We start from the raw sequence: 11,116 nt of genomic DNA, 5'->3' as shown, positions 1-11,116 counted from the left end.
AGCCGCCCCTGCCCAAAGGCCGCCGGCTCGCCCGGCCGCTCAGCGGGCCCCGCGGCGGGGAGGGCAGCAGACGCCGGGCGACGTCCTCGCGTGTGCCGGCCACGGCGCCTCCCCGCTGGCTAAAGGCTTTGTGACTTCAGCCGAGCCCCCCCCTCGTGCCGGACCTCAGTTTCCCCATCTGTACAAGGAGGAGGACAGACTAGCTGTGACCCGAGGCCCCTTCCGAGAAGCCCAACGTGCTGTGATTCTCTTTGCGCCTCGTTTTCCCCCTTTGTCCATCCGGGGCCAGATGGCTCCCGGCTACGCGTCCGCAGCCTTAGCTCGGGCACGGGCTGCCCGCACGCTGCCAAGGCCACGTTGGGGAGGACTCGAGGCCCTCCTCCAGGCTCGCGCCCCCTCCCGGGGAGCCCAGGCCCCCTGGCCAAGCTGGGGTGCGGGAGAGGGAGCCGGGAGCCCCCCGTTCTCGGGCCTGGGAGGGCGGCGGGGGGAGCTCTGGGCCCGCAGAGCGTGGCACACCGGCTGGTCTTCCCGGACGGGCCCCTGGAGCCGGTTCGGCTAAAAGAAAGGAATATTTTGTGAAGGGCCTCGAGGAGGGCCGGGTCAGCGCCAGGCTCTGGAGCCGCCGTGGGCGGCCTGGGGCGAAGGCCCTCCGCAGACAGAGAGGGCCCATTGTGGGAGGCCGCGGCCACTCCTGGTGGTCAGCCTGCCCGGCCCCGCTGGCTTCAGGACAGAAGGGCCGCATTCAGCCCCCGGCCGATGGGCAAATATTGACCCACCGCGCTGGGGCAGGGCCGGGGCTGGCGCTCACGTCTGCCGGGGCCTCCCTTGACAGTGAAGGATGGCCGCAGCCTGGAGCCAGGAATCGTTTCCCTGGAAATCTTCTGGGCTCCCCCGATGAGGGGGCGAAGGATGGGGGGCGCCCCTCCCCTCTGGGGCGCCCTTCTCCCCCTCCCGCACTCGCCTCTTCCCGACTGGCCCGCCAGGCACCAGGAGCCGGAGGGACCCCTCCGGGCTCTCGGGTCACCCTGGGCCCCCCGTTCTCTCATCCCTGCCCTGTCCCCAAGCTGGGCCGAGGCCGTCACCCCCTCCTCTCCTCTGGCGTCGCCCCCACCCCGAGACCCTCAGCGCTTCCTGCCCCGACCCTGGCGGTAGCCTGCCTGGCTCGGGGGCCGGGATACCTGCCTGCTCCTGTCCAGCCCCCAGTCTGCGGCCCAGAGACGTCCTAAAGGGCAGGTTCACTTGGAAACTCCCGTGGCTCCCCGTGGCTCCCCGTGGCCTCCGGGGTCAAGTTCCCGAATCCCCCAGAGCCCCCCAGAGCCCCCCTCCTGCCTTTCCAGTCCTCTTCCGCTCCCCACCGTGTCGTCCCTCATCTAGAGACTTCCCTGCTGCTCCTCAGACAAGACCTTCCATCTCCGGACTCCGTGTCTTTGCCTTGGCTGTGCCCCAGGCTGGCAGGGCCCGTCTCCACCTCAGTCCCTTAGAATCGTGGCTTCCTTCAAGCCGGCCTCTAGTTCCATTTCCCAGGCTTCCCTGCTGCTCTCCGGAGCCCGCGCTCAGAGGGGGCCTGCTTCGGTTCAGGCCCCTCCTGCGGGCGGGCACCGTCCTTGCCGTTCTCCTCCTCACTCGCAGACGGAGGCCGGGCCGGGCACGGCTGCCTTCTGCAATCAGACCTGTTCGGAGGCTCGGGCCTCGAGGGGCGCCCCCAGCCCTTGTCACCCACTGCCAGCCGGCCTCGGGGCTGATATCGGAATGTGGCTCAGGCTGTGGACAGCCACGTCGGCCAGGAGCTCGGGTGGGCCTTCTGAGCCCCGGCTCAGCCCGGGGACATCCAGGGGCTCCGCTCGGAATGGGAGAGGCAGTGAGTGAGACCACCGGACGGAGACGGCCAAAGCTGAGAGGGGACGTAGACCCTAGAAGGCCAGAGCCCAGACCTTGGAATGTCGGAGCTGGGAGAAAGCTCAGCGCCCAGAACCCCAGAACAGGGATGTCGGGGAGCCGGGGCCAGGAGGGAACCCNCGGGGCCAGGAGGGAACCCCAGAACAGGGATGTCGGGGAGCCGGGGCCAGGAGGGAATGTCGGAGCTGGGATAGAATTCAGGGCCGAGGAGAAACCTGGACCTGAAGACACAATTTCAGAGCTAAACTGGAGCTCGGAACCTAAACCTGATTGGGGAGTCGGATGGGGGGAGCCCTTAGAACACAGAGCCTGGAACGTGGGAGCGAGGAGGGGCCTTGGAACTCGGAGCCCGGACTGCCAGGGCCAGGAGAAGCCTTAGAAGGCCCCGGAGGCAGGGCAGGGGCTCCCGGGGGCTGCACACCAGCCCCTTAGAGAAGGGCCTGCACGTGCCTCGGGGGGCTGCGGCCTCCTCTAGAAACCCTCTTCAGTGGTTCTGATCCGGGAGGACGTGCCGTTCGTGGGCCGCTTTGCCCGGCTTAAATGAATCCGCTTCTGCCCTGCCGCGCTCCAGACCACGGAAAGCCTCTTCGGACCCCCCCCCCTGCCCCCCCAAGCAAACAGAGGCCGCCTCGCCCGGTGCCGCGGCCCCGCCTGGGGACCCTCTGAGGTTCCTCTCGGAGATGCCAACACGGCCAGGCCGAGCTTCGGCCTTTTTTCGCCCTGCAGAGGCTCAAAGGAGTCTTGTGGAGGGGCCGCCCCTGCCCGGCCCCCAGCAGCTCCGGGCCCACCCGCAGGCCGGGACGGAGGCCCTTCGCCCCGGGGTCTGTGCGAAGCTCTGGCCTGGGTGCCGGGGAAAGAGGCCGGCACGGGGGGCCCCGGGGGAGGCGGGGTAGGACGGCCCACCTCAGGGGAACTGAGCAGAGGGAGGGCAGAAGGAAGAAGGGGAGCCCCTGCACGCCACGCCCTGACCAGGGCCCCAGGAGCCTCCTCGGGGGTCCCCGAGTGGTTCTGCTCTGCAAAGGGACGCTCCGGCGCTCTCTTCCCCTTCGGATCGGCCTCAGGCCCTCCTGGGCAGGGCGCTGCTCCGGGGCGGCCTCAGTTTCCTCAAGTGTAAAAGGAGGGTGACGGCAGCGCCTCCCTCCGGGGCTCCACGAGAGAATGACTGTGAGGCTCCGGGCACGGGACCTGCGCCCAGCAGGTGCCGTAGGAGGCGCCCACCAAACGCCTGCTTCCTTCTCTCCCCACCATGAAGAAGTCCGAGGCCCTGGAGGCCTCCCGTTCTGGAGGCTCTTGGAGGACGGCTGGCGTGGCTCCGGCCCTATCCCTGGCCCCCGAGAGGGGAAGGGGAGCCCCCTGGAAGTCCCCCGAGCCACCGAGGGGCTGGGGGGGTCTCTGGACTCCACGGGTGCCTGGAATCGATTGTCAGCCCCAGAGGGGCCCCCAGGATTGGTCAGATGGGGAAACTGAGGCTCAGAGAGGCACCCCGATTCAAACCTGGGCTCTCGGACCCCAGTGATCTTCCCTCTGCCCTCCCAGTGGGTACCCCAAGAGCCCCTAGCGCCGTGCCCACTGGAGCCGACCCGCTTGCTTCCTGCCGCAGTCCTGGCGGGAGTGAGAAGGGAAGGGTGGGGGGCGATGTCCAGCCTCGGACCCGAGCCAGGCCGGTCCCTCGGGGCCTTATGTAACAGGGCCCCACAAGGCCTCGGGAGAGGGGAGAGAGGCCAAGGGAAGCAGCGTGTCTGTTTGTCCGGCAGCCCAGCCGGGAGCCCCCGGGACGCCTGGAGCGGCGGGGAAGCCGCAGGACGCGCCGGCCCGCCAGACGCCACTTTCGAAGGAATCCTCTGGCCGGGCCAGGAACAATAATGCCGAGGGGTGGCCGGAGAGCAGCTGGCCGTCCTGTGGAGGGGCGCGGGGGGGGGCTGCTCCCCCTCTTTGTTGTCTCTGCTCGCCCTTCCCCCGCCCCGCCATGTCTGGGGCTGACCTCTCCCTTGGAGGGGGGCCCGGGCTCCCCGGTCCTGCCCGGCCCTGAATTCGAGGCCGGCCCGACGGAGAGCCTGCTGCATGCCCGGCCTCCTAAGACTCGGGGCTCCTTCCGGCCTGGCTCCTCGGCACGGCTTTGAGGGTGAAAATGTCATTCCAAAGATTCGGTCCCAGAGTTGGGCCCCCTCCCCCGCATGGCTGCTCTCATTGGGTTCGGCCCTCGGCCCCCGGCCCGCGAACTTCCTCCTCGAACCCTCGGGCGAGCCGCGGGGGAGGGGAGGTGGCAGGGCCCCCCCAGCCCCCGGACCCCAGCGCCTCGCCAGGGCAGAGGCCCGGCTCCCCGCCTCCACCAGAGCCGAGAGGGGCAAAGGCGGAATCTTGGCACCCTCTGCCGTCCACCCTCCCAGCTGCAGCCCTCTGGCCAGCCGCCCTTCAGGGGCCCCCGGGGGCCTAGACCCGTGCCGAGGGTTCGGATCTGGGAGTCCCCCTTAACGACAGGGAGGGGACTCAGGGACCCCTTTGAAAGGCGGCTCACAGGCAGAGACAGCTCTACGGCGTGACTCTGTTTCCCCAGAATGTCTGCCCCAGCGGCTGAGTGAGAGGCTCACCCCACCCCGGCGGCGAGGGGAGCCCCTGAAGCCTTGGCGCGCAGCCCTTGCTTTCTCCAGTCACTCACCGGTCCAGGGCAGAGGAGCTCCTCTGAAAGTGGGGCCCTGGGATGGGAGTGGGGGGCAGGGCAGGCTTGGGGTGCTCCCGGGGGTCTGTCCAGCCTCCCTGTTGTGGGCCTCAGCCCGGGTTCAGCCCCTCCTTTTCCCTGCTCAGTTCTGGTCCTTGGCGATGGGCTGCCCCCCTCTCCTCTGGCCCCTCGCTCAGTCCAGCTGGCATCTCGTGGCCCTAGGCTGGCACGCCTGCCCAGGGGTGCTGAGAAGCCCAACAGGGCACTGCTGTTCAGGCTGTGGAGCATTTCGAGCAGCCCGGCCTCTTGGCCTCCATTTTACAGATGAGGAAACTGAGGCAGAGAGCGGCCAAAGGGACTTGCACATAGCTGGAGTATGTCTGAAGCAGAATTCAAACCCGGGTCTCCCTGCATCAACAAGCCACCTCGGGTCCTTGACTTACTGCCAATCCTGGAAACCTTCACCCTGAACAAGGCACCCCTGGCCGAGCCGGCTTGGGGGGGCTGTGGGGGCTGTGGAGGGGAGGCAGGAGAGGAAGGGCCTCTACTGGCTGAGCCCTGGGGTCTCCCGGGTCAGCCCCCCACCAAGAGTGTACAAGAAGAGGGAGGCTGGGAAGAGGCCAGAGCCGGGAGGGTGTGAAGGAGCGCCTGGTCCACTCTCCGGCTCTGCCCCTGTTCCCTCTCCCCAGAGCGGTGGCAGCCTCCGGCCTCTTGTGAAGGGTCTCCTTGCCTCTGGCCTCTGAGCCCTTCCTCTGTGCAGCCGCCATCCGGACGGCTTTCCCCAAAGCCCAGCAGCATCCTGTGATTCTTGGGTCCAATACGAACGCCTCTGCTGGGCGCTGAAGGTTCAGCCTGACCTTCTTTCCAGCCTCCTCACCCACTCTGTGATTTAGCCCAACTGGCTTTCCCATCAAACCCTGCTGCCCATCTCCAGGCTTTTGCCCAGGCAGTCCCTCATGCCCGGAATGCCCTCCCTACTCAAGTGCCACTTTTCCCATGAAGCCTTCCCTGATGGCCAGCCTCCCGTGCCTCCCCTGCCCAACTGCTGAGATTCATGTCTATTTGTGGCCGTTTCCCCTGCAGGATGTGAGCTCCCCGAGGGCAGGCATGTCCGGTACACTGGACGGGGCACTGATGCCCCTCTCCAAGGGCCTCCAGCCTCATCAGACGCCCCTCCCCGGGTGCCAGGCTGGGCCACTCCTCGTCCCACCTCCACACGTTTGGTCCTGCCTGGCTTCAGGAGCTCCCTCGGGTGGGCCCCTACCTTGGCTCTTGGCACAGGGGTCTTTCTGGGCCTCAGGCTGACTCGGAGCTCCCTGAGGGCAGACCCACCATCCTGGGGTCTTTGTAACCCCAGCCCCAGGGCACCCAGTGGGCCCTTGCCAGCTCCCGGGGCCCCGTCCTTGGCTCCCCAGCCAGCTGCAGCCTCTTCTGGGTCAGAGCCCCCAGAGGTGCCCCGTGGCTAGCGCCGAGCGTCCTTTGCCAGCAGATGCCTTTGCCTTTGTGTCCCCCCCAGAATCCCCAGCCTTCCCCGGGGCCTCCGGGACCCCCTGGGCCAGCCAGCAATCACAAGGCGGGGCTCAGGAACGCCACTTGGCCGGGTGCTGCCCCTTACCCACTCTGCATCGAGGGAGTCTGGGGGGCACCAGGACCCCTGCCTCCGTCCGTCTGTCCATCCCCCCCCTCCTCCCCGTGGGGCCTCTGGGAGGAGCCGCAGAGACGGCTTTGGGAGGCTCCTCTGGGGGGCAGCACCGGGAAGCCGCCGGGGCCTGGCAGCTGGGCACCTCAGAGCCGGGGGCCACTCTCCCACCTCACGAGGCCCGCGCTGTCACAAGAAATGCTTGCTTGGCATCAGCCTCTCCACGTGACCTCCTGTCCTGGGAGGCCTCGGGGGGCCTCGGGGGGCCTCTCCTGGGCTCAGGCTCCTCGCTAGGTGCCCACGGGCTGCTCTCCAGGCCTCCCGCACTAGCCTGGGGCAGATGCTCAGATGAGGAAGCTCGGGCAGCTCGCCCCCGAGGAGCAGATGCCCGTTTTTCCTGTGTTTCCAGCTGCCCCGGGAGGCCCACAGCCTGGAAAGTCCGGCAGACTTGGCCGTCCTTCTTGGGCAGCCGACGACGTTCTCCACCCCCCTCGCCTCAGCCTGGTCCCTTCTCTGACCGGGCACCCTCCAGGGATGCTCTGCCCCTCTGATGCCAGGGTTGGCCTATCCCTCTCGGGTTGGCCGATGCCCGCCCCCCCCCCCCGGGCTCGGCCGCTTCTGGCCTAACGTCCAATGAGAAGAGCTGAGGCTCCTGGCAGAGCTGGCTGCCCCCTCGTCCGCCTGTCCCTGCCTGTGCCCAGGCCCCGGCTCTCGGGGCAGCCAGAGCCAGGCTGGGTCCTGAGCTGGCCCTGCCACTGTGGGAGATGCCCCCCGAGGCAGGGATAGAGGGAGGGAGGAGGTGGCCCCCCGAACCCCCTTTTCATGAATCACGTGATGCGCTAAGCACTCTGTGCCCTTTAATCCATCCTCACAACAGCCCCAGGAGGCAGGCGCCATCACGATACTCATTCGGAGGCAGACCCAGGTTAAGTGACTTGCTAGGAAATGTCTGAGGCCGGATGTGAACTCGGGGCTTCCTGGCTCCAGGCTCAGGACTTTATCCACGGTGGGGGCCCTGATTCCGCCTGTGCCTCAGTTTCCTCCTCTGTCCAATGAGGGCAGACGGTGAGAAGGTGTCGACTACGCTCGCTCTCCCACAGTCCGGCCTTCTGCTCTGGGTCCCAGCCCTCCCTTCTCGGGGCACTCCTTGGCGCTTCCTCAGTGCCCGCAGGCTGATCTTTGGAATCGTGGGCTCGGACCCACGTTGGGGCACGTGGCCTCCCTCCCCATCCTTCACATCCCTCGCTAGGCTGGGAGCGCCCCGAAGCCTGGCCACAGACATAGGTGGTCCCTCTGCCCCCCGGAACCCTGGGCATCTGTGGGGAACGTCTGACCCATTGGGGGCCCCGAGGTGGCCCCAAGCATTCACTCCTCTAGAAAAGGCATTTCTTTCGCTTTTATTCAATCGTTTCAAAGCTCTGCTGGCCAAAGCGCCTTCTAGACGGCTCTGGCCATGCCAGGCTGCCGGGCACCAGGCTGCCTGCCCGCGGCTAGTTGCAGTAGGTCTCCAGCTGGTACAGGGAACAGATGCTGTTACAGCACTGCTCCACGATGCCCCGTTTCTGCAGCTGGTACTCCGGTGGGAAGGGCAGCTCTTCCGCTCCGGCCTCACCCACTGCCAGGGGAGAGGAGCAGCCGGGTGAGGAGGGGGCACAGCTGGCAGGCACAGAAGCCCCCCATTTCATAGAAGAAGAGACTGAGGCTGGGGCACCGGGCTGATCGGTGTGAGAGGTGGAAGGAGGGGATGGAAGGATGATGAAGAGCCGCCCCCCCACTCCTGGGCTCCCCCTCACAGCAGAGGAGCTACCCTGCGGGCACCATTCCCTGCAGGGAGGCCAGGAAACCTGGGGCCACTCGGGCCGGGCTTCCATCAGGGGACCACTTAGAAGTCAGGCCACCTGGCCTCTCGCTGTTCTCCAGGACCGTGGCAGAGCTTCCCGCTCTGGCACGGGGGGCACCCCTGCAAGCAGCTGATGAATGCCACCACACGGGGGATGTGCCTCCATCCCAGGCCTGTGCGCTCTCCCTGGGCCTTTGGGGGGCTGCCGGGGGCCAGGAGGAGAGAGCCTGAGACAGGGGCCCCGGGGGCTGGCAGAAGGGCTCCCTCCACAATACCCGGGCTAGGAGGTGGCCAGGATCGGCGCCCCATGTTTGTGCCTCGTGCCAGGTCGGGGCAGTGGGAGAGGAGGGTCAGAGCACTCACCCATGGGCTGTTCAGCATCTCGGCGCGCTTTGGGGGTGTAGAAGAAGCCCCTCTCCCCGCACACCAGGTACAGGGCCTCCACCAGGTGGGAGCCACATAGGTGCTGGTTGACGAGGGCTTCCCCCGCTGGTGGGGTGGACAGTGCCAGCAGGGCCGTCAGGGAAAGGGCAGCCATCCAGGGAGCCATGGCCAGGCCCTAGGGAGCAGAGCGGGCGCTGAGGTGGGCACAGGAAGGATCCCGCGGGACGCCCCCGCCTCCCCGCCTCCCCACCAAGGACTTTGTTGAATTGCGTCCAGGGGCAGCATCCCGTCCGCCTCCTCCTTTTCCGGGGACGGCCCTGACGTGGAAAGAAGAGCGAGGAGCCGCCTGCGGGGCGAGGAGGGGAGCCCAGATCTCTGAGGATGCCGAGGGGGCCCCTTCCCTGCCCCCCAGCCCCGGCCACTCTCGGAGAGCAGAGGCGCAGCGAGCTCCCTGCTGCGTGACCTCGGCCAGGTGCTGCCCCTCTCTGAGCCTCAGGGCCCCCAGGCAGCAAGGGAGAGAAGCGTCCCTGGCTGCGGGGCCCCCAGCTTGGGAAGCAGAGGGACGGGGAGCTCAGCAGCGAACGCCCGGCCCACTTACTCGGAGGAGAGACAGGAGAGACACGAGGCTGGGGCTCTGGGGTCGGAGGCTGCTGCGGGGCCCTGGGAGCCGGAGGCCTTTAAATGGGGAGGCCTGGGGGCTGACGCCCCTCCCCCGGCCAGGCCAGCGCCCGCACTTCTGCTAACTGGGCTCATTAGGGGCCCGGAGCGGGCGGCCGGGGACGGGCCACCAGATGGTCCGAGGCCCCCTTGGGTGTTTCCGGATCATTTCCCGGCGCTCGCTGGCAAGAGATGATGGACCTGGCGCGGCCACGAAGTGGCTGTTAATGAGCAGGGCTAATGAGGGGCTGGTGGGCACCTCGTGATGGGCAAGCTGTCCCCTCTGCCAGCGCCGGATGGAGAGCTGGGATTAGGGCCCCCCTCGTTGCCCTGAAGTCAGCGGGCTGAGGCACGAGGGGGAGCGTGGGCCCGAGCCAGGGAGCCGCCCCGTTTCCAGACTCCCCCCGCCCCGCCCCGGCTCCCCAGGGCCCATCAGGCCCCTCCTGTGTGCCCGGCACCGTGCTGAGCGCTGGGGTACGAGGACAGAAGAGTGGAGGATCTCCAGGCTCAAGGAGCCTCCCCCACATGCCAGTGGCACTCCTGGGCCTGGCATTCAAGGCTCTCTAGGGTCTGGCTGGACCTGCCCCTCCAGCCTCCTTGGTCTGGCCCACCCCACCAATTGCCCCTTCCCGCAGGAACAGGCCCTTCGGCTCTGCCCAGAGTCATTCCAGGGACAGGGAAGCCTCTCCTTCACTTCCAAAAGCAGGCCCGCCCCCCCCCAAGCTGGGCCATTGGGGCAGAGTGGGGGGCATGATCCGAGGGAGCCCAGGGGGGCCTCATAGGCCTGAGGGCTCCGGAGGGTATCCTGCCTGGCACCCTGCGGGAGGCTGAACCCCAATCTTGTCCCTTCTCATCCCCTGGGAGGGGGCTGGGGTCCAGGGCAGGCACTCTCATGGGGCAGCCCTGCGCAGTCCCGGCCCCTGGATGGCCTGGAAGGAGAGCGCGGGCCCCTGACCTGGGGACCCTGACCCTGGGGCCCAGGGCACTTCTCCTGGTCAGGACTTCTGCCCCTGGGCTGGGCCTCCTGAGCTAGGGGACCCTGGGAGGGGGCAGAGCCATTAGAGAACGGGGTGCCCGGCCCGGACATCCCCAGCCCGACAGCTGGCTCAAGCATGGGCTTGAGAGGCGGAGCAGTAGCCCCCTGCACTGACCATCCAGCAGAGCTGCAGGCCCCAGTGGGGCCCCTCGCCAGCCCCTCTCTAGGTCCTCCCCAGAGGCTCGCAACAACAAGGGGGAAAGCGGGCCTTGGGACAAAGGAGAGGGCTGAGGCCTGAGGCCTGATCCTGGGTGCCCCCGTTGCCATCCTCCTTCTCCCCTCAGGAATGAGGGGGCAGCTCGTTTGCTTCTCTGCCAGGTGAGTGCTGCACCCATTTCACAGCTGAACAAACCGTCCTCCTTGCCTAGAGCTCTCTCCCTCTTCAGCTCTCCCTCCTTGTGTGAAAGGCCTTTCCCAAGCCCCCCAACCTTCCTTCTCTTGGGGACGGCCTCCCACGCGCCCGTCTGGGTCCTCTCTGGACACCCCTCGAGGGCAGGGCCCAGCCTCTCTGTTGCCTGGCACAGGGCCTGGCCCATGCTCAGGCCTTGGCCCAGGGTTCCAGAGCTGGCCTCTCCGCGTCCTGCCAGTCTACCCAGTCAGGGCCTCTGGGCCCACAAAGCATTGTCTCCCTGGGCCTCAGTTTCCCCACCTGAAAAAGGAAGGGGGGTCCCCAGGATGTCTAAGCCTCCTCCCAGGGCTGCTTTGGAAGGTAGGAAGCTCCCTGTGCCTGGGCGGACCCCAAGGCCAGCCCAACCAGGACCTGGGCACCTGCTGTTCTAGGATTGACCATCGGAGGGCAAGGGGGGATTGGGGGGGCCCTGCGCATCCTTGGGGAGGCCAGATCCCACGAGCGGGGGCCGCCCCCCAATAAAGGGACCCTCAGAGCCACTGCAGCAGGAAATTGTCTCCTTTATTGTCGTTGTGGCAGCCAGTCATGCAGGAGCCCCCCCCCCCGCCCCCACCCCAGCAGCAGCGGCAGCCCTAGACCCTGGACCCAACTAAGCAGGG

At 67.6% G+C, this 11,116-nt stretch overlaps 1 protein-coding gene across 1 annotated transcript; it reads right to left on the bottom strand.

Annotated features, from left to right (window-relative positions):
* Positions 1–7,681: 7,681 nt before the first annotated feature.
* On the bottom strand, positions 7,682–8,581 carry INS (insulin). The gene is made up of 2 exons (XM_044684738.1): positions 8,395–8,581; positions 7,682–7,806 (listed from the first exon to the last, which is right to left on the bottom strand). Exons 1-2 carry the CDS (start codon positions 8,579–8,581, stop codon positions 7,682–7,684), a joined length of 312 nt encoding a protein of 103 aa, XP_044540673.1.
* Positions 8,582–11,116: the final 2,535 nt, after the last annotated feature.

The sequence above is a fragment of the Gracilinanus agilis genome, unplaced genomic scaffold (assembly GCF_016433145.1).
Source record: "Gracilinanus agilis isolate LMUSP501 unplaced genomic scaffold, AgileGrace unplaced_scaffold55639, whole genome shotgun sequence".
NCBI lineage: Eukaryota > Metazoa > Chordata > Mammalia > Didelphimorphia > Didelphidae > Gracilinanus > Gracilinanus agilis.
Note: the sequence above shows the minus strand (reverse complement) of the source record. Positions and strands in the feature narration are given on the sequence as shown.

Bases quoted from the DNA above. Each gene is read 5' to 3' on its own strand.
- INS (XM_044684738.1), bottom strand. From the start codon at position 8,581: ATGGCTCCCTGGATGGCTGCCCTTTCCCTGACGGCCCTGCTGGCACTG. The intron at 7,807-8,394 runs GTGAGTGCTCTG...CTCCCCTGGCAG, and splicing joins AGATGCTGAACAGCCCATGG to TGGGTGAGGCCGGAGCGGAA.